A 22894-nucleotide genomic window follows, 5' to 3' on the forward strand; every position below is an offset into this window, starting at 1 on the left:
TTTATTGCATATTCCTGAATAAAGAAATACAGAGTACACAGGAGGTTCCTCTCATTGACAATATTTTTCTGAATAGAGATATGATTTGTATTTTTCACCAACCTAACCTCTTGGCTGTATGGCTCCTCTTTTTGCTTCCCATCTTTAATTTAATTGAAAGTAAGAAGCTACTAGTGATACCTCAGGATGGAAGTCACTGGCTCAGCATGCGTGCTGTTGTGGAAAAGCTCAGTGAAAGAGGTCATGAGATAACGGTGGTGACCCCAGAAATTAATTTGCTTTTAAAAGAATCAAAGCATTACAAGCTGAAAACATATGCAGTGCCATACAAAAATGAAGATCTCAGTGCTGGATTTCAAAAGTTTGCTTCAAACCTCTTCCATAAGGTTCCTTTTCCTTTCACAATTCTTCAAGAATATCGGAACAACATGTATGTAATAAATATGTTTTTCTACAACTGTGACAGCCTTCTGAAGAACAGACTAATCATAAAGTACCTGGAAGAGACTCAGTTTGATGCACTTTTCACAGATCCAGCTTTGCCATGTGGAGTCATCCTAGCTGAACATCTCTCCATCCCTTCTGTGTATTTCTTTCGTGGATTCCCATGCAGTTTAGAACATGCAATTTGTAAATCTCCAAACCCTACTTCCTATATCCCAAGATGCTATACCAGGTACACAGACCAAATGACTTTCATCCAACGTGTGGTTAATCTGTTTGTTAATTCTGTAGAAACATCACTTTTTAAGACTCTTTATAATAAGTATGAAGATATTGCTTCAGAGTTTCTACAGAGAGATGTTCACTTACCAACGCTTTACAGGAATGGCTCTGTGTGGCTCTTACGATATGACTTTGTATTTGAGTATCCCAGACCTGTGATGCCAAATATGGTCTTCATTGGAGGAATAAACTGCAAGGAAGGAAATGTCCTGCCACAGGTGGGTCCATTACTTTTTATATAAAATTCTTTAAAGAATAAATTTACATTTAAGTGGAAAGGATTTGTGGGTTAATGGTATAGGTAAAAGATATGAATAAAAAATGACACAGTGTGAACATCAGTCATGAGCAGGGATGGGATCTGTTGGCTGGTGCTGGTTTAAAAGCATTTTGCCAACCTAACAGGCTGGTATTCAGTCAAGTTCTTTCTTTGTCTGCAGGTAGCTGCTTTTACCGATCAATTCCCTCCGAAAAAATACTGGTATTATGATTGATATTTTTAAAGAAAATGTTGATATTTTTAAAGGAAATGTCAATAAATTTAATGAAATATTGATAAATTAGAGGAAATATTTATAAAAATACCAATGTTAATATTGATATTTTAGACACAGACTTTTTAAAAAAAATCTGTTTCTGAAAATAGTCATTGAAAATCACTACATAAAAATCTGATCCATAATGATAGCAAAGAAGTTAATTAACGGAAAATTAATCCAAATTGGATGGAATTCTAGCACATCCCTAATCATGAGTGTTACAGCTGTATTATCATCATAATGGTCACCTGCTTTTTGAACCAGTGGGCATACATAGCTGCCATGGCATGTGTGGTATAATATAAGAGAGTACTGTTACGGTGAGGCTTTCCCATAACTGTATTTCCATACTAGAAGAGGCTTAATTTCTGCTTGCCATACAGCTGTTAAAGGCACAGGTACTCCCCCACACACCAACCCTAAATCAAAGTCTACTCTGAGTAGGCTTTAGTTGAATACAACTGAAAGAATTTTAGAATACACCAAGTGACAGAATTTAAAATATCACAGCAAATAGTAATGGTGCAAATCTGTGTATGCTTACCTGTGAGCAGGACCGGTTGAATTCAGTGGAACTTACTTCAAAGTAAACACACACAGCATAAGGCTGCACAACACTTAATATAAATCACGCTTGGTGTATATTATAAAAGAAAATTCTGAAGACACCTAATGGGGCTCTCTTTGTAAATCAGGTCAAAGTCTGGTTGATGCTTGCATAGGAGGCTACATGGAAACCATAACATAGCTGTAAGTTAGTCCTCTGCGTAATTTCTGGGAGAGTTCAGTGGGGCTTACTTCTGCATAGACATATGTAGGACTGTGCTGTTAGTGAAAGAGTGAGTTTTGTTGGATGAGCTGCAACTAGTTGGGACCAAGCAAGTGGACAAGATGCTTGGACAGGTATGGGTGACCACTTGTGCACTTGATCCTTGTCCCTCATGGCTTATTAAATCTGACAGAAAGGGCACTGTAGATCCGGTCAGAGTCAGACAGGTGAATAATGCCCTGTTGCAATAAAGGTTGGTCCCAGCCTACTTTAAGTGGTGGCAGGAAGGCCACTTTTTAAAAAGTCACCCCTGGCCCTGGAAGACCTAAATAGCTGTAGGCCAATTGCAGATGCCCCCTTCTTAAAAAAAGATTATTGAATGGGTGATTGTCACTGACCAGGTGCAGGTGCTGTTGGATGAGATTGATTTTCTGGATCCATTTCAGTCATTTGTTTGAAGAGAGACAATGGGAATGTGACCTTGTTGACTGTCCATGACCTCTCACACGCTTCCCATACTATTGACCATGGTATCCTTCTGAAGAGACTGGGAATGGGTAGCACCTACCTCGGTGGTCAGCTTCAGAATTATTTATTTACCAACACTTATATACCACTTAATTGTAGAAATCCTCTAAGTAGTTTACCTCTAAGTTGTTGCTGGGGTTCCACAGGGTTTAATCTTATCTCCCGTGCTATTTAATATCTACATGAAACCGCTGTGTGGCGTCAGGGTTTTGGAGTACAATGTCATCAGTATGCTGATGAAACATCATCCCTCTTTCTCCTCTTCATCTCAAGTTGTATGCTAAAAAGGTATCTGGCCATGGACTAAATGAAGGCCAAGATATTGAGCTCAGTTCAGACAAAACAGAGACACTGCTAGTGGGTTCATTAGCTGAGGTATTAGCCAGCTACTATAATACATTTAAAGATTGGTAAAAATATAAACTAGGGTTGTGAAAAAATACCAAATAATGGCAGCGAAATTACCTCAGAGTTATAACAACAGGTTAGGGAAGCGAACCCATAGCTATGATCTTAAGAAAGGATACAAAGAGGCATGGGGGGTGAGGCTTGCTTGTAAACCTGGTTGGCTACAACAATGGCTGAGAAAATCAAGAAGCATTGCTATATAAAAGTGTATGTGGGGGGAAATAAGTAACACACCCATCATCTACTACAGACAAAGTGGTGGTGGTTGGGGAGAGGTATGACAGTCCCCCCCCCAGCAGCAGTCCAGAGGGTGGTGATAAAAGAACAGTTCTTTTCAGCAGTAGCAGCTGTTATGGAATGCACTCCCCAGGGAGGCTCACCTAGCACTGATACTGACATCTTCTCAGCACCAGGCAAAGATAATTCCTTTTACCCAGGCATCTGAGTGTTTTCTTGCAGTAGTTAGTGGTGTTTGGGGGTGGAGGGTTATTCTTTATTAGTTAGGGCTAATTAATTAATTAATTAATATAATCCAGTATGTCTCATAGTCAGAGCTTGGAAAAGTTACTTTTTTGAACTACAACTCCCTTCAGCCCCAGCCACAAACTCAAACAGTAACTGAAACAAATACACTGATTTATTGATGTACAAAGCTTAATGGTATTGTATAGAACTGATAAAATAGAATAGAAAACAAAAATAGAATTATATATATATATATAGGAAGTAGAGTTGCCAGGTCAGAAGCATCCCAAACTCTGAGATTTCAGGGGTAGGCCCTAGTGATGTCATAGAGGTGGGCTCTAGAGATGTCATTAAGTATGACACATTAAGCATCAACCACAGTTGCTTGGAGCATACCACTCAAACCAAAAAAGTCTGATTAGAAATTAAGATAGAAATCTTAGCTAAATGAGGGTGTTTCCAGGTCCAGCTGAAGTGATGGGATCATTCTTTCTCACCTTCTTAGAGAGCCTGGGTAAGGAACATTTAATCTAGCCTATTTGCTTCTGGAAAGAAGAGGTTAAGTGCCCTCAGGCCAGGCCAGTCACCAGAAGGCCATCGTAAGAAGAAAGCCTAGTGTTGTGGAGATGTTAGATGAGAGCACTCAGGAGTAAAGATAAATGCCCCTCAAGGCTGCAATTCTAAACACACTTACTAAGGGCCAAAGCCCCATAGAACTCAACAGGACTTACTTCTGAGCACATATTGTTAGGATTGTGCTGCTGGTAAGTCTTGATTATAGATCCTCTGTAATGATATCCACACCAAAGCAGGGTTGGCAACCCCCTGCCTGCCTTTTAATGTGGCTGCTCCAAACTTCTTTACAGACTTGACCCTTCACTGCAGAGAAGTTTGAGGAATGAGTAACAGTTCAGAAGATTCTCTACTCTTTCCTGCCTACTCTGTGGGCTGCTATAAACACACTTTGACAGCCAACCCAATTCCAGTGAGCAATAACTGACAGAGAGAAAACACACATGGTTTGATCTACCTTCACCGGCAGTAGATTGGAAACAACAGCAATTGAAGCCACACTTCCCAGTATGTGAATTCTCTTTTACCACTATTGGCAAGAAACAAACCGTCATGCAAATAACAAGGTGCATCATCAGTGGGTTTAAGATGGTTGAGCTGATCACATGGAACCACTGTTGTTGCTCTTATGGATGTAAAGGAGTCAGGTCAGAGGTAAATGAAATGCAAATAGAAAAAGAAAAAGACAGCGATGATTGCATAAATGCAGTACCATACCATCCACAAGAAGATTCCTATGAGTAAGACAGAAAACTCAGCATCCCATCAGTCAGGGTTCCTAACCAAAACTAAAAAAATCCTGGCAGCCAGTCAGCCAAGGTCACAGAAATCCCCATGCAGCACAACCTGACCCAGGGGCAGCAGTTAGGGCAGAATGCTGCAGCATGATTGCTGACATGAGTGAGACCCTATCAGCATGTAATACCTCTGCTCGGAAATCTGCACTGACTGTCGATTTGCTACCAGACCAAGTTCAAGGTGTTGCCAGGCCTGGCCTCCAAGAGGTCTTCTGTATCTTTAAAAGTTGTGCAGGGGGAAGGGAGAATTCCACATTGTGGTTTTTCTCATTACAGGGTTGCAAGAACACCTGCACTGGGCTGACTTTCTCTTCTCCTAAAGAAACAGGATCAGTCTCAGGCCATGAACCTGGTAACCCTAACTGGAGATGTAAAAATACATACATCCCATTACGGTTGCCAGGTTCAGAGCCTGAGACTCATCCTGTATCTTTAGGAAAAGAGAAAGTCAGACAAGTGCAGGTGTTCTTGCAATACTGTAATGGGAAAAACCACAAGATGGAATTGTCCCTTCCCCTTGCACAACTTTCAAAGATACAGAAGACCTCTTGGTTGCCAGGCCTCTTTTACAGCCATAGAAGCAACCAGAGCTTGGAAAAGTTACTTTTTTGAACCACAACTCCCATCAGCCCCAGAATGGCCACTGGATTGGGCTGATGGGAGTTGTGGTTCAAAAAAGTAACTTTTCCAAGCTCTGGAAGCAACAGCAGTGGTTCCATGCACTCAGCTCAACTACCTTAAACGCATTGATGATGCACTTTGTTGCCACTTTGAGGCAGCAGTGAGACCACTCCTGAAAAAGCCTTCCCTGGACCCAGAGGATTTCAGCAGCTACAGACCCAGTGGCAAATGTTCCATATCTCGGCAAGATCTTGGAACGAGTGGTTGCTGACCAGCTCCAGGCGCTATTGGATGAAACCGATGATCTAGATCCATTTCAATCGGGTTTCAGGCCCGGTTTCGGCACTGAGACGGCCTTGGTCGCCCTGTTTGATGACCTATGTCGGGAGAGAGACAGAGGGAGTGTAACTCTGTTGATTCTCCTTGATCTCTCAGCGGCTTTTGATACCATCGACCATGGTATCCTTCTGGAGAGGCTTGCGGAGTTGGGAGTTGGAGGCACTGCGTGGCAGTGGTTCCGCTCCTACTTGGCAGGCCGTCTCCAGAAGATAGTGCTTGGGGAACATTGCTCGACACCGTGGGTACTCCAATGTGGGGTCCCGCAGGGTTCGGTTTTGTCTCCCATGCTTTTTAACATCTATATGAAGCTGTTGGGTGCGGTCATCAGGAGTTTTGGAGTGCGTTGTCACCAGTACGCTGATGACATGCAGCTCTACTTCTCCTTTTCATCTTCCTCAGGTGAGGCGGTCAATGTGCTGAACCGTTGCCTGGACGCGACAATGGACTGGATGAGAACTAACAAACTGAGACTCAATCCTGATAAGACTGAGATGCTGTTGGTGGATGGTTTTTCCAATCAGATGGTGGATACATATCCTGTCCTGGATGTGGTTACACTCCCCCTAAAGGAACAGGTTCGTAGTCTGGGAGTCGTTCTAGACTCTTCCCTGTCACTTGAGGCTCATGTAGCCTCTGTGGCACGGAATGCGTTCTACCAACTTCGACTGGTAGCCCAGCTACGTCCCTACCTGAGTAAGGAGGATCTTACATCAGTAGTACATGGTCTGGTAACCTCACGTTTGGATTACTGTAATGCGCTCTACGTAGGGCTACCTCTGAAGACGGTTCGGAAGCTACAGCTGGTGCAAAATGCGGCGGCCAGACTGCTAACAAGAACGAAGCGGTCTGACCGTATAACACCTGTTTTGGCCCACTTGCACTGGCTTCCAATACGCTTCCGGGCCAAATTCAAAGTGTTGGTATTAACCTATAAAGCCTTATACGGCGTGGGACCTCAATATCTGTCGGAACGCCTCTCCCGATATCTGCTGCCTATGAAAGTAGAGTAGACCAAACCATGTGTGTTTTCACTTTGTCCATTATTGCTCACTGGAATTGGGTTGGGTGTCAAAGTGAGTTTATAGCAGCCCACAGGGTAGACAGAAAGGGTAGAGAATCTTCTTACTCTTACTCATTTCTCAGGCCTCTTTCTGAACTGAAGGGTCAAATCTGTTAAGAATTTTGGAACAGCCATGTTAAAAGATAGGGGCAGGGCACTGCAGGCAGGGGATTGCCAACCCTGCTTGTATATGGATGTCTTTGTAGAGGATCCCTAGTCAAGCTTTACTAACAGCACAATTAAAACCATATCTACTCAGATGTAAGTCCTATTGAATTCTATGGGGCTTAGTAAGTGTGTTTAGAATTGCAGCCTTCTTTACTCCTCAGTGCTCCTATCTAACATCTCCACAACACTAGGCTCCTTTCTTCCTATGATGGCCTTCTGGTGACTGGCCTGGCCTGAGGGCACTTAAACCCTTCTTGCTGAAAGCAAATGGGCTAGATTAAATGTTTCCTACCCAGGGTTCCATCTTTTAGCTAAAATTTCTATCTTAATTTCCAATCAGAGAAATGTTTTTTTTCATTGTATGCTCTAAACAACTGTGATTGATGCTTAATGTATCATGCCTAATGACAGCACTAGGGCCCATCCCTGTGACATCATTAGGGCCCACCCCTGAAATCTCAGGGTTTGGGATGCTTCTGACCTGGCAACCCTAATTTCCGCCTTCCATTGTTCTTAGCCAATGAGGGACACCACAGTTGTCCTGGAAAAATCAAGAATTTTAGTCTGCTTGCCTGCTGCATATGCAGAATCTAGCTGTTCAGAAAACTGCACGTGCTCACTTGATCAACACATGCAGCTCCACCTCTTACCCATACACTTTCTGGTTGCGTCAACAAGGAGAAGCAGCTTTCATCTCAGTTGCCTGTTTCTCAGGATATGTGTCTTAAGTGGTGAATGCAATGGGAGGGTCTGCCTGTCATCATGGAGGATGGAATAAAATGGTTTGATTCCACCAAACACTCCCTCCCCTGAATAGATAAAATATATAAAAGCAAACCTCTCTGTATAAAAGGCAGTGATATTACCATTTGCATTTCTCAGCCCTGTACCCATCTTGTTAAATGGTGCTTACTCCTAAGTAAAGTTGCATTGGAATGCAGCCTCACTCACCCAGTTGCCTGACACAGCCTCTGTTCAGCAATTCAGAAAAGGCTAAAAAGTATTTTTTGATACATACTGTACCCTTCTTCAAAATGACTGGTAGGCATCTCCCCATCAAATATTACCCTGCTTCCATCTCGCCAGGGAAGGATATGTGTGTGTGTGTATGTGCGCACACGTATACATACACACATGTATATATATACATACACACAGAGGCACTCCCTCTCTCTCTGTATGCATATATTCAATGCAGTGGGGGGTGTAACCTTCCCACCCCTTAAGATTAATAGGAATGGAACAGCTACCCTGTCTAATGCTACCACAGCTTGTCAGGTCTTCAGAATTCACTGCATTTTTATTTTATTTTTTAAAAAGGAGGTGCCAGCACCCAGGTCTCCATCATGTTCCAGCCTTTATCATAGAAGGCTGCATTTCCCCTCTCTCTGATCGGATATGTGAGAATCAGTGTACTAAAGACACTTCTTACATGCTCAGACATTAGATAAGATGATTGACAGAACCGATAATACAGTATTGAAATCTTGATTTCTATCTGCGTTAAATGTTGTATGATTTTTATACTGCTGCATTGACTTGTTTTATATTTGTTGTGTTTTTATTGTTTTTACATTGATTGTGCATTTTTATTGTTTTTACTGTGTAAGCTGCCCTGAACTCCATTTTTAACAGTGGAAAGGTAGGATATAAATCCTCTTAATAAATAAATATTCCATAATGGACATTTAAGGTTGAAAATGAAGGATTTTTTAAAAATCTTCATATTCTCCCCCAGTTTTTGGTGGTAATTGCTAGGCACAAAACAAAACTGGACAATGCAACCTTTAATATGATTAATTTGCCTAATTAGGACATGATTTGCATAATATGCAAATTATGCAACTAATTTATAACTTGCATAATATGCAAACCAGCCTGCCCGGATTTGTGAAATTGGAATATGGCAACCCTAGGGTAGACCCCCATAATACTTTATTATGAATTGCCATAATCTGTCTGAGAGGTGGACACTTGCTTCTCTGTATAGTGCCCTTTGCATTAGGACACCAATATGCCAAAACATAGCATTCCGTCATTGCTTTAACTTCATAGGTGTATGCCACCTACTCTCATCAGAACACCAAGGCTGTTTCTTCTGCTAGCATCCAGAATTATAAGAGGTACAGAGATGCAAGCAGCCTTTGCCCAGAAACAGAGCTTGGAAGATTACTTTTAAAAAGTAATAAATTACAGTTACAATTACATGACCCAAAAAGTAGTAATTACCATTACAATTACAATTGCTCCGAAAGTAACTGATTACTTTACTTTTACTCAAAAGTAATCACTACAATTACATTTTAGTTACTCTTTTTTTAATTGCCTGCAACGTGCTTGCCTTGGCTGCTGCACATCTAAGAAGCCTAAAACAACATTAAAAATATACACATACACACAGAGGGCAGGAGAATATTTTTTTTTATCTGTAAGTTACAGAATGGCATAACAGAATCTCACATCCTCCCACCACACCGATGATGATATCCCAACACACATATAATTCACTGGAAATCAAATTTTACACTTGAAATGCTGCTTTTACAATACATTCATTATGTCTCAAAAGAACAGGATGCTCAAAGAACACGTCAGACAGGGAATGTCTTTTTACAGATTACATTGCCACCAGTACTGAACAGCCGTTTTACTGTGGCGCTTGAAGGCATGTCTGGTGGGCACACCCAGTTACTTACTTTTTATGATTTTATGATATCATTATGCATTTATGAGCATTTATGAACATTTCAGAAGCCTGATAATTTTGACTGAATAAATTTGTTGTTATTCTTGATGGGGAGAGTTCCCAGATCACAGCAATATATGATATGGGGTACCCCAACATATATTTTGGGGTTCAGAGACATGTTAACTTTGACATGGAATTACTGTAGCTGTGAACTTTTATTTTGTTAGTGTTTTTAATTTTCAAGCAAATAAGGAACTGGGAACTAGGAACCAACTTCAGCGTCATAATGTTATCTGAGACTGATGGGAGTTGTAGTAACTCAATGAGACTTAATTTGGAGTAGATATATATAGGACTGGACTCCACCAGAATACATTTCAGCAATTCAGGGGCTATATTTTATTAATGCTGTACCAACTACAACTACCAACTGCCGCTTATGTACATATATTGTCTCAGCCTGAGCTACCTCCCAGGATTGTTGCAAAGATAAACAGGGGGAGGGAATGACAATAGTCATGGCATTCACAAACCAAAAATAAATCTGGGGAGGGGGCACACACAAGTAATAAGATGTCTGACAGATAGAATGTTAACAGGTGAAGCTGTCCCCATAATTGTTTTTTTCATAAAAAAAGGCTTACTCCATTTAATTTCTACCTGCCCCACAGCTGTCCATAAGAGGCTGATCTCCTGCAGTGCCACCCCTACTACACCATGCAAAGAACTCAAGTAAAAAAAAAAACCCCACAGAATTTGGACAATTAAAAAAAAACTCATCTGTAACAGCATGAAATATGACATTCTCAGGCAAAAAGGAGTTATGAGACAGTAGACATAAAAACCCACAAGCAAAGCCTTGACAAAGAGCGACAAAAATACTCTGAGCATAGGGTTGCCAGTTTTCTGGCCTGAGACTGATCCTGTATCTTTAGGAGAAGAGAAAGTCAGCCCAGTGTAGGTGTTCTTGCAACCCTGTAATGAGAAAAACCACAATGTGGAATTCTCCCTTCCCCCTGCACAACTTTTAAAGATACAGAAGACCTCTTGGAGACTGGGCCTGGCAACTATAAGTCAGCTATACAATCATTTTTAACAAGTGCCTGTTTGAAACTCTTTGCATTTACCATGGGGCAGAGGATTTGCACAAAAGAGCTTCCAGGGAATATCTTCCTCACAAGATGAAGATGCATCCTGTTTGTTAGGAAGAAAGGAAGGGCAAGAAAGAAAACTGGAAGCGGCAGCTCTTTAGGACCCTGGCTGCTTGCTGCTGCAACTTCTTCCTGCCCCTTGCTCACCCTGAAGCCTTGGCTTTTGGCAGGGCCGGCTCCAGGCATGCGGGGGCCCTTGGGCATCAGCTTGCCCTGGCCTCCTGGTGTGTGTGTGCGTGTGTGCGTGCGTGCGTGCGCGCACGCATATGTGCACTTGCGCCCCCCCACGGCCCCCCTACCTGTCTAGTCTTTACCATTGCCCTTAATGAAGATGTCAGCCGCGGTTTCCCTAAGGGGAGTGAAGCCTCCGCCACCATCTCTGTTGATAACACACGTGCGTGCTACGCACGCACATCTCTGCCATCAACTAAGATGGCAGCAGCGGCTTCAGTACCTTAGGGAAGCTGCGGCTGCCATCTTCATTAAGGGCAATGCTAAAAAGCCGGCTGACAGGTAAGTGGGGTGTGTGGGTGGGGCGTGGATCGTGGAAGGGGAGCGGATCGTGGAAGGGGAGTGGAGGGCCCCTCAGGGGCTCCCTTAGCTGTGCATTGCAGATCTCACCCAGAGCGGCTGCCCAGTTTGCAGGCTGGCAAAAAATAAAATGCATCTGCGCAGTAGTTGCAGGACCCCCCCAACAACCCACCATTGCGATGATTGGTTCAATTTTCCCGGGCTTATTCTCGCACATGCGCAAAAGTGCAGATACGTGATTGGCTGGAATGAGGAGAAGGGGCAAGGGGAAACGCCCAAGAACCACCCATCAGCTGTAAAGTCTGCGGTATTGCATCCTACCTCCTGAAGGCACAGCGGATGATTCCCTATTTTAAACAGCAAATTGCATTTTTGCTGGTATTGCAAGGAGCAGATTTAACCCACAAAAATGCTTCACAGTGCGAGACGTCATTTGGACGACCGAAAAATAATGAACACAGATAGCGGGCGTGTCACACATTTTGCAGTCGTCTGGATGAGCCCTTAAGCTCAAAGGGCCAGTTCTTCTGATAGCTGCTCCTTTACAAAGACTCCAAGGGCCTAGTGGCAAATAGTGTCTCTCTTGCTCCTCTGTACAGCAAAAGTACAGACCTAGGGTTAGATTACCCAGCACCTAAAATTCTACCTGATGGGTTTTTTGTGTTTATCTAAAGCAAGCATGCAAATACAGCAATCTGGAGTGAAAAATCAGCCCCACGTGCCATTTTCCCAATAAAAATCACTCAAAGGCTTTTTATTCCATGGAGAAAAACAATCTCCTGCTTCCTCCTTGCTGCGTGAAAAGAGCAGCTTTCTGCCTCAGACTTCAATTTCGAAGACCTGTTTTGGGGAAACAAAACAAAACGGAGTGAAAAAGCTGGGGAAAACTTTTGCATGAGTGAACACTGCCTGCAGTTTGACCCTGATGGAGCAGCAGCTCATGCCATTAACATCATAAAAAGTGCATGTTATCTATCTCTTTTGCCTTTTTGGGTCCCTGCTGAAGGCTTTCCTCTTGCAACAAGTGTTTAAGAAAATACATTTATCCCAATCTGCATCTGTACTGGAATTGTTTTTTTTAAGACATCTTCTTTTTAAGGTGTTTTGTTGTTAAGATGATTTTAGTGCTTTATCATTTGTTTGCCACCCTGGGCTCTCTTTGGGAGGAAGCCAGACAAGGTAGCTTCCAAACAACATGTCAGTTATATAATATTTTGCATTGTTTTAGTTTTATCCTGGACACTCATATCAGAAGAATTTGAGTGACCTATAAAATTAGGCCAAATTTCTGACCGATTCAGTTCAAGCACTTCACCTAGGTGACTGGGGTAAAGTCAATCTTGTTAATCGGCAACCTTGTATTTCATACTAATCATTAACAAATGCTGGGGTTCAGGAACCCAGGATAGCTAAGAAGCATACGTCATCCACCTTTTAAAAAGAAGCTTTACACTGATGTGTAACAAAGAGGTATAGTCTGTGTCGTTGGAGATGAATTCTTGCTTTGCTTGGTTTCATGGCGTTGCGGTATGTTTTTTCTTTGTATTTGCTCTCAACTGCTTTGGAGAGGGGAAGAGGCTGCTAGTGATACCTCAGGATGGAAGTCATTGGCTCAGCATGCATGCTGTAGTGGAGAAGCTCAGTGAAAGAGGCCATGAGATTGTGGTAGTGGCTCCAGAAGTTAATTTGTTCTTGAAAGAATCAAAGTACTATACTAGGAAAACATTTGCAGTGCCATATACACCAGATGATCTTGCCCACCGCTTCCTCTTGTTTGGCAGCCAGCCTTTTGATAAAGTCTCTTTTCCTGCCATGATTTTGGGTACATACAGGAGCATGATGCACCTACTTGAGATGTTTTTCACTAATTGCAAAAGCCTTCTAAGGAACAGAGAAATCATAAAGTACCTGGAAGAGACTCAGTTTGATGCACTTTTCACAGATCCAGCTTTGCCATGTGGAGTCATCCTAGCTGAACATCTCTCCATCCCTTCTGTGTACTTCTTTCGTGGATTCCCATGCGGTTTAGAGAATGCAATCAGCAAATGCCCAAACCCAGTGTCTTATGTCCCAAGATGCTATAGCAGCCACACAGATCACATGACATTTACCCAACGATTGTTGAACCTGCTCATTAGCTTCTTAGAGACGCCGCTTTTTAAGACGCTGTACATTCCATACCAAGACCTGGCTTCAGAACTTCTACAGAGAGATGTTCATTTACCAACACTTTACAGGAATGGCTCTGTTTGGCTTTTACGATATGACTTTGTATTTGAGTATCCCAGACCTGTGATGCCAAATATGGTCTTCATTGGAGGAATAAACTGTGAAGAAGGCAAAACCCTGCCACAGGTAGGTGCTATGTATCAATGGTTTTGATCTTAGATCTGCATTGCTAACATGCCCCTTGCTACTAACAAAACCTTAGCTGACCTAACAGTGGGATGATTGACAACAGGGTATAAGACAATAAGAGTTAACGTCCTTGCTTAAGTGACTTTGATAAATGATTATTTAATCTAATTTATTAGCTTCATTTTTTATTCCTTTTTTTTGTACTTCAGAGGACAGCAGCTAAGCTATTATATATTGCTTAAACATTGTTGTTGCAGTGTAGATTCTGCCTGCCTTGCCCTTTTGGCAAGTTTAAGAGGTACCATGGTTCTCACCAGAGGAATAAACAGTTGGGCCTGGCCCCAGTGACAAATGACGTTGACTCTTTTCTCAGGGCATTTAACTCCAAGGCCACTAATCAACAAAAAATTACTGATTTCTTCAGTTGCAATTGCAGGAATCGGGTAAATCAGGTAAAATCAGCTACTGAAATGAAACTAGATGGGGATGAGACTTTAGACTGGTCCATCGGTCCCCATTGCATAATGAAAATAATAGACTGGAATGATCAGGGGAATGGCAGGTGCTGTCTAGCTACCGAAGTGGCCGTGGAGGATGTTTCTGCCGAACAAAGAAGTCAAAGGGCCCGTCCAAACTCACCCAGATAATCCACATTTTCCATATTCGCTTTGTCATCGAAGAGTCCCCACTTTGGCTGTTTGTTCACTGTTTTCAATGTAAACAAATCCACTGTTTTTGTGCCGACACATGAAATACATTCTTTTTGGATTGTCCCAAAGCTCCGCCTATCACTCCACCCCTATGAGGCAATTAGTCAGCAAAATATGACGTGTGCTCCCCCCCCCTTGCACCCAAGCACAATAACGCACAGGTGCTTGAACGGAAGAGTGCAAAAGTTTGAATTTGCTATTGGTTTTGCAGTTACGGCAAACTGGTTTTAAGTGGCTGTAATGGAGTTCACAGACTTTCATTGGCTGTTGCGGGGCCTGGGGAGTGCACCCTGGTTTGCGAAGAACACACATGTTTGTATTTCGAGGCATAATCAGCAAATTGGGTGGGGGTTGCTGTCGTCACTGGGAACAAAAGGCATTTTGTGTGAAACATCCTTGCAATGCTGAGAGTGTGAGATAAAGCCTCGCGCTCCATCCAAGCCCCGAGCAAGCACAGGCAAGGTCGTTGTGCATCACATCAAGGATGGAGAGAGAAAGAGAAAGTTCGTGCTCTGCCTTCCCACCTGCAGAGTGATGGAGACGTTGGACTTCCCTTCCCCTCCCACAGTTCGGGGGGAAAACTATTAATTGAAAAGAAAAGACAAATATGCCTTTTGTCTCTTTCAGTCTGCCTGGCTTCTCCGTGAACCAGACATCCTACTAGGAGATGCTTGGAAGAAAAGAGTCCCTCCTCCCTCAGGGATCCTGAATTGTTGCCTGCTCTGTGGAAAGAAATCAGCTTCCCAGTATCATAAACTTGCGGCATTAGTAGGAGGAAGCTCTCTAAAGGCATGTCTGAAGCGACTCATTTCAAAAGCGGTCTATGGGCCCATCCAAACTCACCCGGATACATCCTTGCAATGCTGAGAGTGTCAGATAAAGCCGTTCTACCCCCCCCACACCTCCTCCAAATAGAGCAATTTTATCTCACAAGGATTTTTCTGTGTGAGTTTGCAGGTCCCATGGCTGAAATAGCAGTGTCCCTTTCCTGGGAGGAGGGAGATGAGAACTGGGAGAGTCTGGGTGTGTGTGTGCATTACAGATATATTTATAATGAACTGATGAATGAGGTGGGTGTAATCCTCTGGCCTGTCAAAGATTGCTTCAGATCCTTGGCTTTCAGCCCTCCCCTTACTTCGGGGGAGTGGCTCCTACTTCATGCTGCTAAGGAGTGGCTTAGGCTGCAATCCTGAAGGCATTTACTAAGGAATAAGCCCCACTGTGCGTAGTGGGACTTACTTCTGAGTCAATTCCCACAGGATCGCTTTGTGAAGCATTTCTTACATCAGCGCCCCTGCATCATACCAACAGCATCAGACCTGGCTTCAGGGTTCTCCTTCCTGTTGCCTGACCCCAGTGCTGGTGCACAGATGCGACCATTCATTCCCAAGTGCTCCCACCACCACACACAACTCAGGACACGCCCAAACTTCTCCCAGCCGACCAGTTTCCCTAATCCCCATCATAATTCTGCCCAGGGAGCGACTGCTTCAAGCACAAGAGTCTTGGAACCTGGAGCAACAGCCTTTCCAGACAGATGTGTTCATCCCCCCCGCCGCCGAGAACAGGGCTGCCTAATGGTGCGCTCTTAGCATTAAAAATGAATGGGTATAGTTGCTTCTGCACAAATGCACATTTTTGCATCTGTGCAGTAGTACTTGTAGAGCCTCCTAACACCACCCCATTTCATTGATTGGTCAAGAATTGCGCTCTGGTTCTCATGGGCGTTCTCGGACATTCACGCACATGCGCAAAAGTGGAAATACACGATTGGCTGGGAATGAAGGAGGGGATATGGGGAAACACCCAAGGACGCCCCTGGAATGCCTACAGTAGTAAACTCCGCAACATTGCATCTGAGTGCCATAAAGGTAAGGCCATTGCTTCCCACTTTAGGAAAGCATATCGCATTTTCCAAGGAAACGCAAATGTGGATTTGCGCACCAAAATCAGCAAAAACGACCAACATCATATGGACCACGGAAAATTAATCAATACACAAAGTGATCATATTGCACATTATACAGTCATTTGGACAAGCCCAAAGTAACCTCAGTAACTCTAATACATTGACACCCCCAAGTGGTTGCAAGGGGAAGAGTTGTGCTTCACCTCCTAAGAAATCACCTGATAATCTAACACTTGCTGACAAGGTCTCTGATTTTTAGTCATTGATGAATTTACTCAGCAAGCAACATGAGCTGATTAAGATTCATAGAATAGTAGAGTTGGAAGGGGCCTATAAGGCCATCGCGTCCAGCCCCCTGCGCAATGCAGGAATCCAAATCAAAGCATTCCCAACAGATGGCTGTCTAGCTGCCTCTTGAATGCCTCCAGTGTCGGAGAGCCCACTACCTCTCCAGGTAATTGGTTCCATTGTCATATGGCTCTAACAGTTAGGACGTTTTTCCTGATATCCAGTCAAAATCTGGCTTCGTGCAACTTGAGCCCATTATTCCGTGTCCTGTACTCTGGGACGATCGAGAAGAGATCCCGGCCCTCCTCTATGTGACAACCTTTCATGTACTTGAAGAGTGCTATCATATCTCCCCTCAGTCTTCTCTTCTCCAGGCTAAACATGGCCAGTTCTTTCAGTCTCTCCTCATAGGGCTTTGTTTCCAGTCCCCTAATCATCTTTGTTGCCCTCCTCTGAACCCACTCCAGTTTGTCTGCATCCTTCTTGAAGTGCGGACACCAGAACTTGTAAGAGCCTGTTTACTAGTTGGGCAGACAATATTTCCCATATTAAGAAGTTCCTGCCTGAGTGCAAGGAGCTACTAAAAACTTTAATAGAACTTGTGTTAGCTAAATTGACTGAGGGTAGTAAAACCAACCCTAGAGTATTTGATTTAAAGGAGGATTCTGAACAAAAGCCTACTTTACATCCTGGATTTTTAAGAGCAGATGAGCCCTCAGTTCAAGCAAATCAAATAGGGCATGATGGTATAAACTCTAGCAAAAGAACCACAGATAAAAATGCAACAGGCTTGGTTAATGGGAAATTGAAGCACAAAAAAACTAAGGTTCAAACCTGTTCTATAAAAAAATCTAAAAATATATAAGTGACAGTCAGCATGAAGAGCTTGTCCAGTGTGAACTTGAATAGGCTGTTTAAGCTATGGGACAAAAATGACAAGAGAAAGGAGAAACATCCTCCAAGACTCAATAACAAAGTGAATAAGGATATTCCCAAAAGTGTATGTTTGACAATGGAACCAAGCTTATTTTGCCAACTACCCAATAATGAAGTTTCAGGTGTATTACAGGACTCGTGGTCTATCTCACAAGTGCCCTATAAGGATACCGCCTCTCATCTGGATTTAGCTGATGAGTATTCTCTACTGATTCATACCTTAGCAGATAGATTTTGGTATTTACAGCTCCAGAAACACAACTTGGTATTAATTAATTATCCAAAGCCTAACGGTGCGCTTTCGCAACCTGAACGCATAGCACACTGTATACAGCTTATATCTGATTTCTCCAATATAATGTTAGACCCAGGTTCTATTTGGAAGATAGAATATCTTTCTTTTTAAAACTATAATACAGCTTGGACTATTATAACTTTTACATCACCTGTTATAGTGGCCAAAGTTTACAGGGCTAAAGAGTTACTCCAGAGTAAGGAGTTAGTGTAAGAATTAATTAATTAATTAATTACCAGACCTGACCTTGCTGAACTTCAGCAGGGAGCTGGCCTTATGTGCCTTCAGACCATAGCCTGGGACCTATGCATTGGGCTTCACAAGCATTGATAATCAGCTGATTGTTGGCCCCACACACATTGCTTCCCAAGCGCTAGTGCTCATAGAATCATAGAATAGTAGAGTTGGAAGGGGCCTATAAGGCCATCCAATTCCCTGCTCAATACAGGAATCCAACTGATTGACCAACTGATGAGTTGATTGTCAGCACTTGAGAAGTTCCAGTACAGCAGGATCCTGTTTTCCCAGCATGTTTCTAGCCTCAGGAGGCCACGTTGTCATCCTCAGATTCCACCCTAGAAGCCCAGCAGTGCTATGGCTTCCCCTTCCCATTAGAGTCAACAGCTACTGAAGTAGGTTAGACCCCTTTTACTGGACAGGCTTCACTCACCAGAGGCATAACTAGTAATCACCCAGATGGATTGCATCTCCAACATTCAGTCTGGATTACCTTGTTGCTGAAGCAGTTTGAATCTGCTTATATAACTCTCCAGCCTGAGATTTGCACAGAGCTATCCAAGGTGCTATCTGTTTTCCTTGAATCTGTCTTGCTTTCCTTGCCAGAACACAAAGTCATGCCTAGCATACCCCACCCTCCCATGTTTGGGTTAGAGCTCCATTTGGCTAAGACCTGGAGCAGAACTATGCTTGGAAATGAACTTTAGGAACAGCCGCTTCAAGTCTGTACCAGCAACTCAGCCAAGTGGGACACAGTGAATATGTGATGTATTGCCAGCAAATGTCTAGGGTGGGATGAGGATCTGAATTTGGCTCCTGGACCATATCATTATCTTCCCCCAATCCCCTTAGGCCAAGTATGAGAGGTGGACAGAATCACCCACCCGCCAAACACTTGACATCACAATGTCAGGTGAGCCATTTTTGTCTGCACAGTTTGAAATTAAATTGTACAGGGGATGGTAAAGTTGATAAAGTGCTACTGATTAGGTCTTGTCAAGCACCATGCATAATGCTTTGAAAGACACAATGGTCAACTGATTGTTAAGTCTCGTGCTATGCATTGGGCTTTGCAAGCACAAATAATCAGCTGGTTTTGGGCCCTTAAGAAGCCTTGTGCACAGTGGTTCCCAAGCACTGGTGATCAACTGATTGTCAACCTTTGAGAAGCCTTGTGCAAGGGGTTTTTGTAAGGCTTTGCAGACACTGCCTATCAGCTGATAGCAGCAAGCGAGGAGAAGGGAGAAGTGGCAATGTTTGCCAGCCAGTGAGCATGATTGATTGGTGAATTTTGTGGTGAGGTTTCACAATCTACCTCCCCTCTCCATCTGCTACCTGAGCCATGTGGCCCTGGCACCAACAGTGTTATACCTAACCATTCTGCATATCAAGCATGCTTGCTCCACCCAGTTACTGGCACTTCACAAATTAAAAAATGTATTGAAGGTTATAAGGTAGGAAGAGAAGAAGTTAAAATATAAAGAAGACTGAGCCCCATGGTGAATTGTTGATAAATCTGGGGTGAGCCAGACCTTTGAGGCTATTGATCATAAAATTCCACCTTCTCCCCACTCAGATGAGTCACTTCAGAAGTTGTCACAATATTGCAGAGCACATAGATGGGAGTATAATATTAGGTGGTGATTTAAATTGTGTCATAGGGTTATTTAATATTAGCATTTAGATTAAATAAAGGATTGCACAAACATATTCATACAGACCAAGCACGTTTTCAGGAAAATAACAAATATTATTTGTTTTGTAAGAACATGAAATATCAACTCTGCATTTATGTTCTTAGATGCTGTAAAAGCGTTGAATGGCAGTTTCTTCTGAAGTATTAGAGACATTCATGTTTGGCGATAAATTGACATAGTATACTTGGACTTTCAGAAAGCTTTCGACAAGATACCTCGCCATAGACTGCTTAGCAGTTATGGAATAAGAGGAGAGGCGCTCTTGTGGAATAGGAACTGGCTAGGAAACAGAAAGCAGACTAGGAATCCTTTTGGTGTACCGCCCACCTTGCTGCCCAGTGGCTTCCTTAACTGAGTTGACGGAAGTGGTCTCGGAGGTATTGTTGAGATCCCCTAGACTATTAGTACTGGGGGATGTCAACATTCATGCCGAGGCTACTTTGTCTGGGGCGGCTCAGGACTTCATGGACTCCATGACAACCATGGGGCTGTCCCAATATGTTAGTGGCCCAACACATATATCGGGGCATACACTCGACCTTATTTTTGTTACTGGACATGGGGATAGTGATCTGGATGTGGGGAGTTTTACATCTCTCCCTTTGTCATGGACAGATCACTGCTTGCTGAAGTTTAGACTTTCAGCGACCTTTTCCCTCCGCAAGGGTGGGGGACCTATTAAATTGGTCCGCCCCCGGAGACTAATGAATCCTGAAGGTTTTCAAAGGGCTGTGGGGGATTTTCTGGCTGATAGGACCGGCGCTCCTGTTGAAGCCCTGGTTAATCTGTGGAATGCGGAGATGGCCCGGGCTGTCGACACGATCGCTCCTGCGCGCCCTCTCCTTTGCAGAGCTCATTCAGCTCCTTCGTATACTCCAGAGTTGAGGGCGATGAAGCAAGATAGGAGGCGGCTTGAGCGGAGATGGAGACGAACTCCTGATGAATGCAACTATACGCTGGTTTGTGCTTTCACCAAGCGGTATATAGGAGCGGTGAGGGCGGTGAAAAAACAATATTTCGCCGCCACTATTAAGGCATCTCTCTCCCGCCCAGCGGAGCTTTTTAGAGTTGTCCGAGGGCTACTCCATCTAGGCCTTCAGGACACTGTAGATACTTCGGTGGCCCGCTGTAATGAGTTTGCTGAGCACTTCCAGCATAAGATCTTACGCATTCGTCGGGACCTAGACTCTCATTTTATAGCAGTTAACCCTAGTGAGGTGTCTGGTGCACAGTCTTATCATGTTTTGTTGGATGAGTTTCAGTCGGTTCAGTTCGAGGACGTGGACAAGGTGCTTGGACAGGTACGTGCAACCACTTCGGTACTAGATCCTTGCCCCTCTTGGCTAATAAAAACTGGCAAGGAGGGAACAGGTGGCTGGGCCAGGGAAGTGATAAATGCCTCCTTGCGAGAGGGAGTGGTCCCTGGCTGTCTGAAGGAGGCAGCAGTGAGACCACTCCTGAAAAAGCCTTCCCTGGACCCAGAGGATTTCAGCAGCTACAGACCAGTGGCAAATGTTCCATATCTCGGCAAGATCTTGGAACGAGTGGTTGCTGACCAGCTCCAGGCGCTATTGGATGAAACCGATGATCTAGATCCATTTCAATCGGGTTTCAGGCCCGGTTTCGGCACTGAGACGGCCTTGGTCGCCCTGTTTGATGACCTATGTCAGGAGAGAGACAGAGGGAGTGTAACTCTGTTGATTCTCCTTGATCTCTCAGCGGCTTTTGATACCATCGACCATGGTATCCTTCTGGAGAGGCTTGCGGAGTTGGGAGTTGGAGGCACTGCATGGCAGTGGTTCCGCTCCTACTTGGCAGGCCGTCTCCAGAAGATAGTGCTTGGGGAACATTGCTCGACACCGTGGGTACTCCAATGTGGGGTCCCGCAGGGTTCGGTTCTGTCTCCCATGCTTTTTAACATCTATATGAAGCCGTTGGGTGCGGTCATCAGGAGTTTTGGAGTGCGTTGTCACCAGTACACTGATGACACGCAGCTCTACTTCTCCTTTTCATCTTCCTCAGGTGAGGCGGTCAATGTGCTGAACCGTTGCCTGGACGCGACAATGGACTGGATGAGAACTAACAAACTGAGACTCAATCCTGATAAGACTGAGATGCTGTTGGTGGATGGTTTTTCCAATCAGATGGTGGATACATATCCTGTCCTGGATGGGGTTACACTCCCCCTAAAGGAACAGGTTCGTAGTCTGGGAGTCGTTCTAGACTCTTCCCTGTCACTTGAGGCTCATGTAGCCTCTGTGGCACGGAATGCGTTCTACCAACTTCGACTGGTAGCCCAGCTACGTCCCTACCTGAGTAAGGAGGATCTTACATCAGTAGTACATGGTCTGGTAACCTCACGTTTGGATTACTGTAATGCGCTCTACGTAGGGCTACCTCTGAAGACGGTTCGGAAGCTACAGCTGGTACAAAATGCGGCGGCCAGACTGCTAACAAGAACGAAGCGGTCTGACCATATAACACCTGTTTTGGCCCACTTGCACTGGCTTCCAATACGCTTCCGGGCCAAATTCAAAGTGTTGGTATTAACCTATAAAGCCTTATACGGCGTGGGACCTCAATATCTGTCGGAACGCCTCTCCCGATATGAACCGGCCCGTACACTACGGTCTGCTACGAAGGCCCTCCTCCGGGTCCCGACTCATAGGGAGGCCCAGAGGGCAGTGACAAGATCAAGGGCCTTCTCAGTGGTGGCCCCCGAACTATGGAATAGTCTCCCCGAGGAGGTTCGCCTGGCGCCGACACTATCATCCTTTCGGCGCCAGGTTAAAACCTTTCTCTACTCCGAGGCATTTTAATTTTTTGTTAATGATTGTAATGTTTGTAATTTGATTTTAGCCTTTGCTGCTTTTAGATTGTGAAATTTGATTTTAGACTGATGTTTTGTATTATATTGTATTTTATTGTATCTATGTTCACCGCCCAGAGAGCTATTGCTAGTCGGGCGGTATATAAGTTTTAAAAATAAATAAATAAATAAATAAATAAATAAAGCAGAGAGTAGGGAAAACTGACATTTCCCACATGGAGGGATGTACAAAGTCGAGTCCCAAGGATTGGTATTGGGATCTGTGCTTTT

The 22894-nt window shown here is 43.8% G+C and overlaps 2 protein-coding genes across 3 annotated transcripts in view; both read left to right on the forward strand.

The window, feature by feature from the left end:
• On the forward strand, positions 1-13390 carry LOC133376188 (UDP-glucuronosyltransferase 1-6-like). Its single transcript, XM_061607791.1, has 2 exons — positions 1-944; positions 13307-13390. The coding sequence occupies exons 1-2, from the start codon at positions 81-83 to the stop codon at positions 13334-13336; spliced, it is 894 nt and encodes a 297-aa protein (XP_061463775.1). The 5' UTR covers positions 1-80; the 3' UTR covers positions 13337-13390.
• Positions 12456-22894, forward strand: part of LOC133376187 (UDP-glucuronosyltransferase 1-6-like) — a 21661-nt gene continuing 11222 nt past the window's right edge. The window contains exons 1-2 of one of the 2 annotated variants that reach the window (XM_061607789.1): positions 12456-13719; positions 15060-19819. In XM_061607789.1, coding sequence (XP_061463773.1) covers positions 12856-13719; positions 15060-15299 — 1104 coding nt within the window. In that variant the 5' untranslated portion in view covers positions 12456-12855 and the 3' untranslated portion in view covers positions 15300-19819. Of the gene's footprint in view, positions 13720-15059; positions 19820-22894 lie in introns of those variants that run through there. The other variant, XM_061607790.1, reaches the window with a different exon arrangement.

This window comes from Rhineura floridana, chromosome 2, assembly GCF_030035675.1.
Source record: "Rhineura floridana isolate rRhiFlo1 chromosome 2, rRhiFlo1.hap2, whole genome shotgun sequence".
NCBI lineage: Eukaryota > Metazoa > Chordata > Lepidosauria > Squamata > Rhineuridae > Rhineura > Rhineura floridana.

Excerpts from the sequence above, each read along its gene's own strand:
- LOC133376188 (XM_061607791.1), top strand. The coding sequence starts at position 81 with ATGATTTGTATTTTTCACCAACCTAACCTCTTGGCTGTATGGCTCCTC. Across the intron at positions 945-13,306 it reads AAGGAAATGTCCTGCCACAG|ATCCAGCTTTGCCATGTGGA; the intron begins GTGGGTCCATTA and ends CACTTTTCACAG.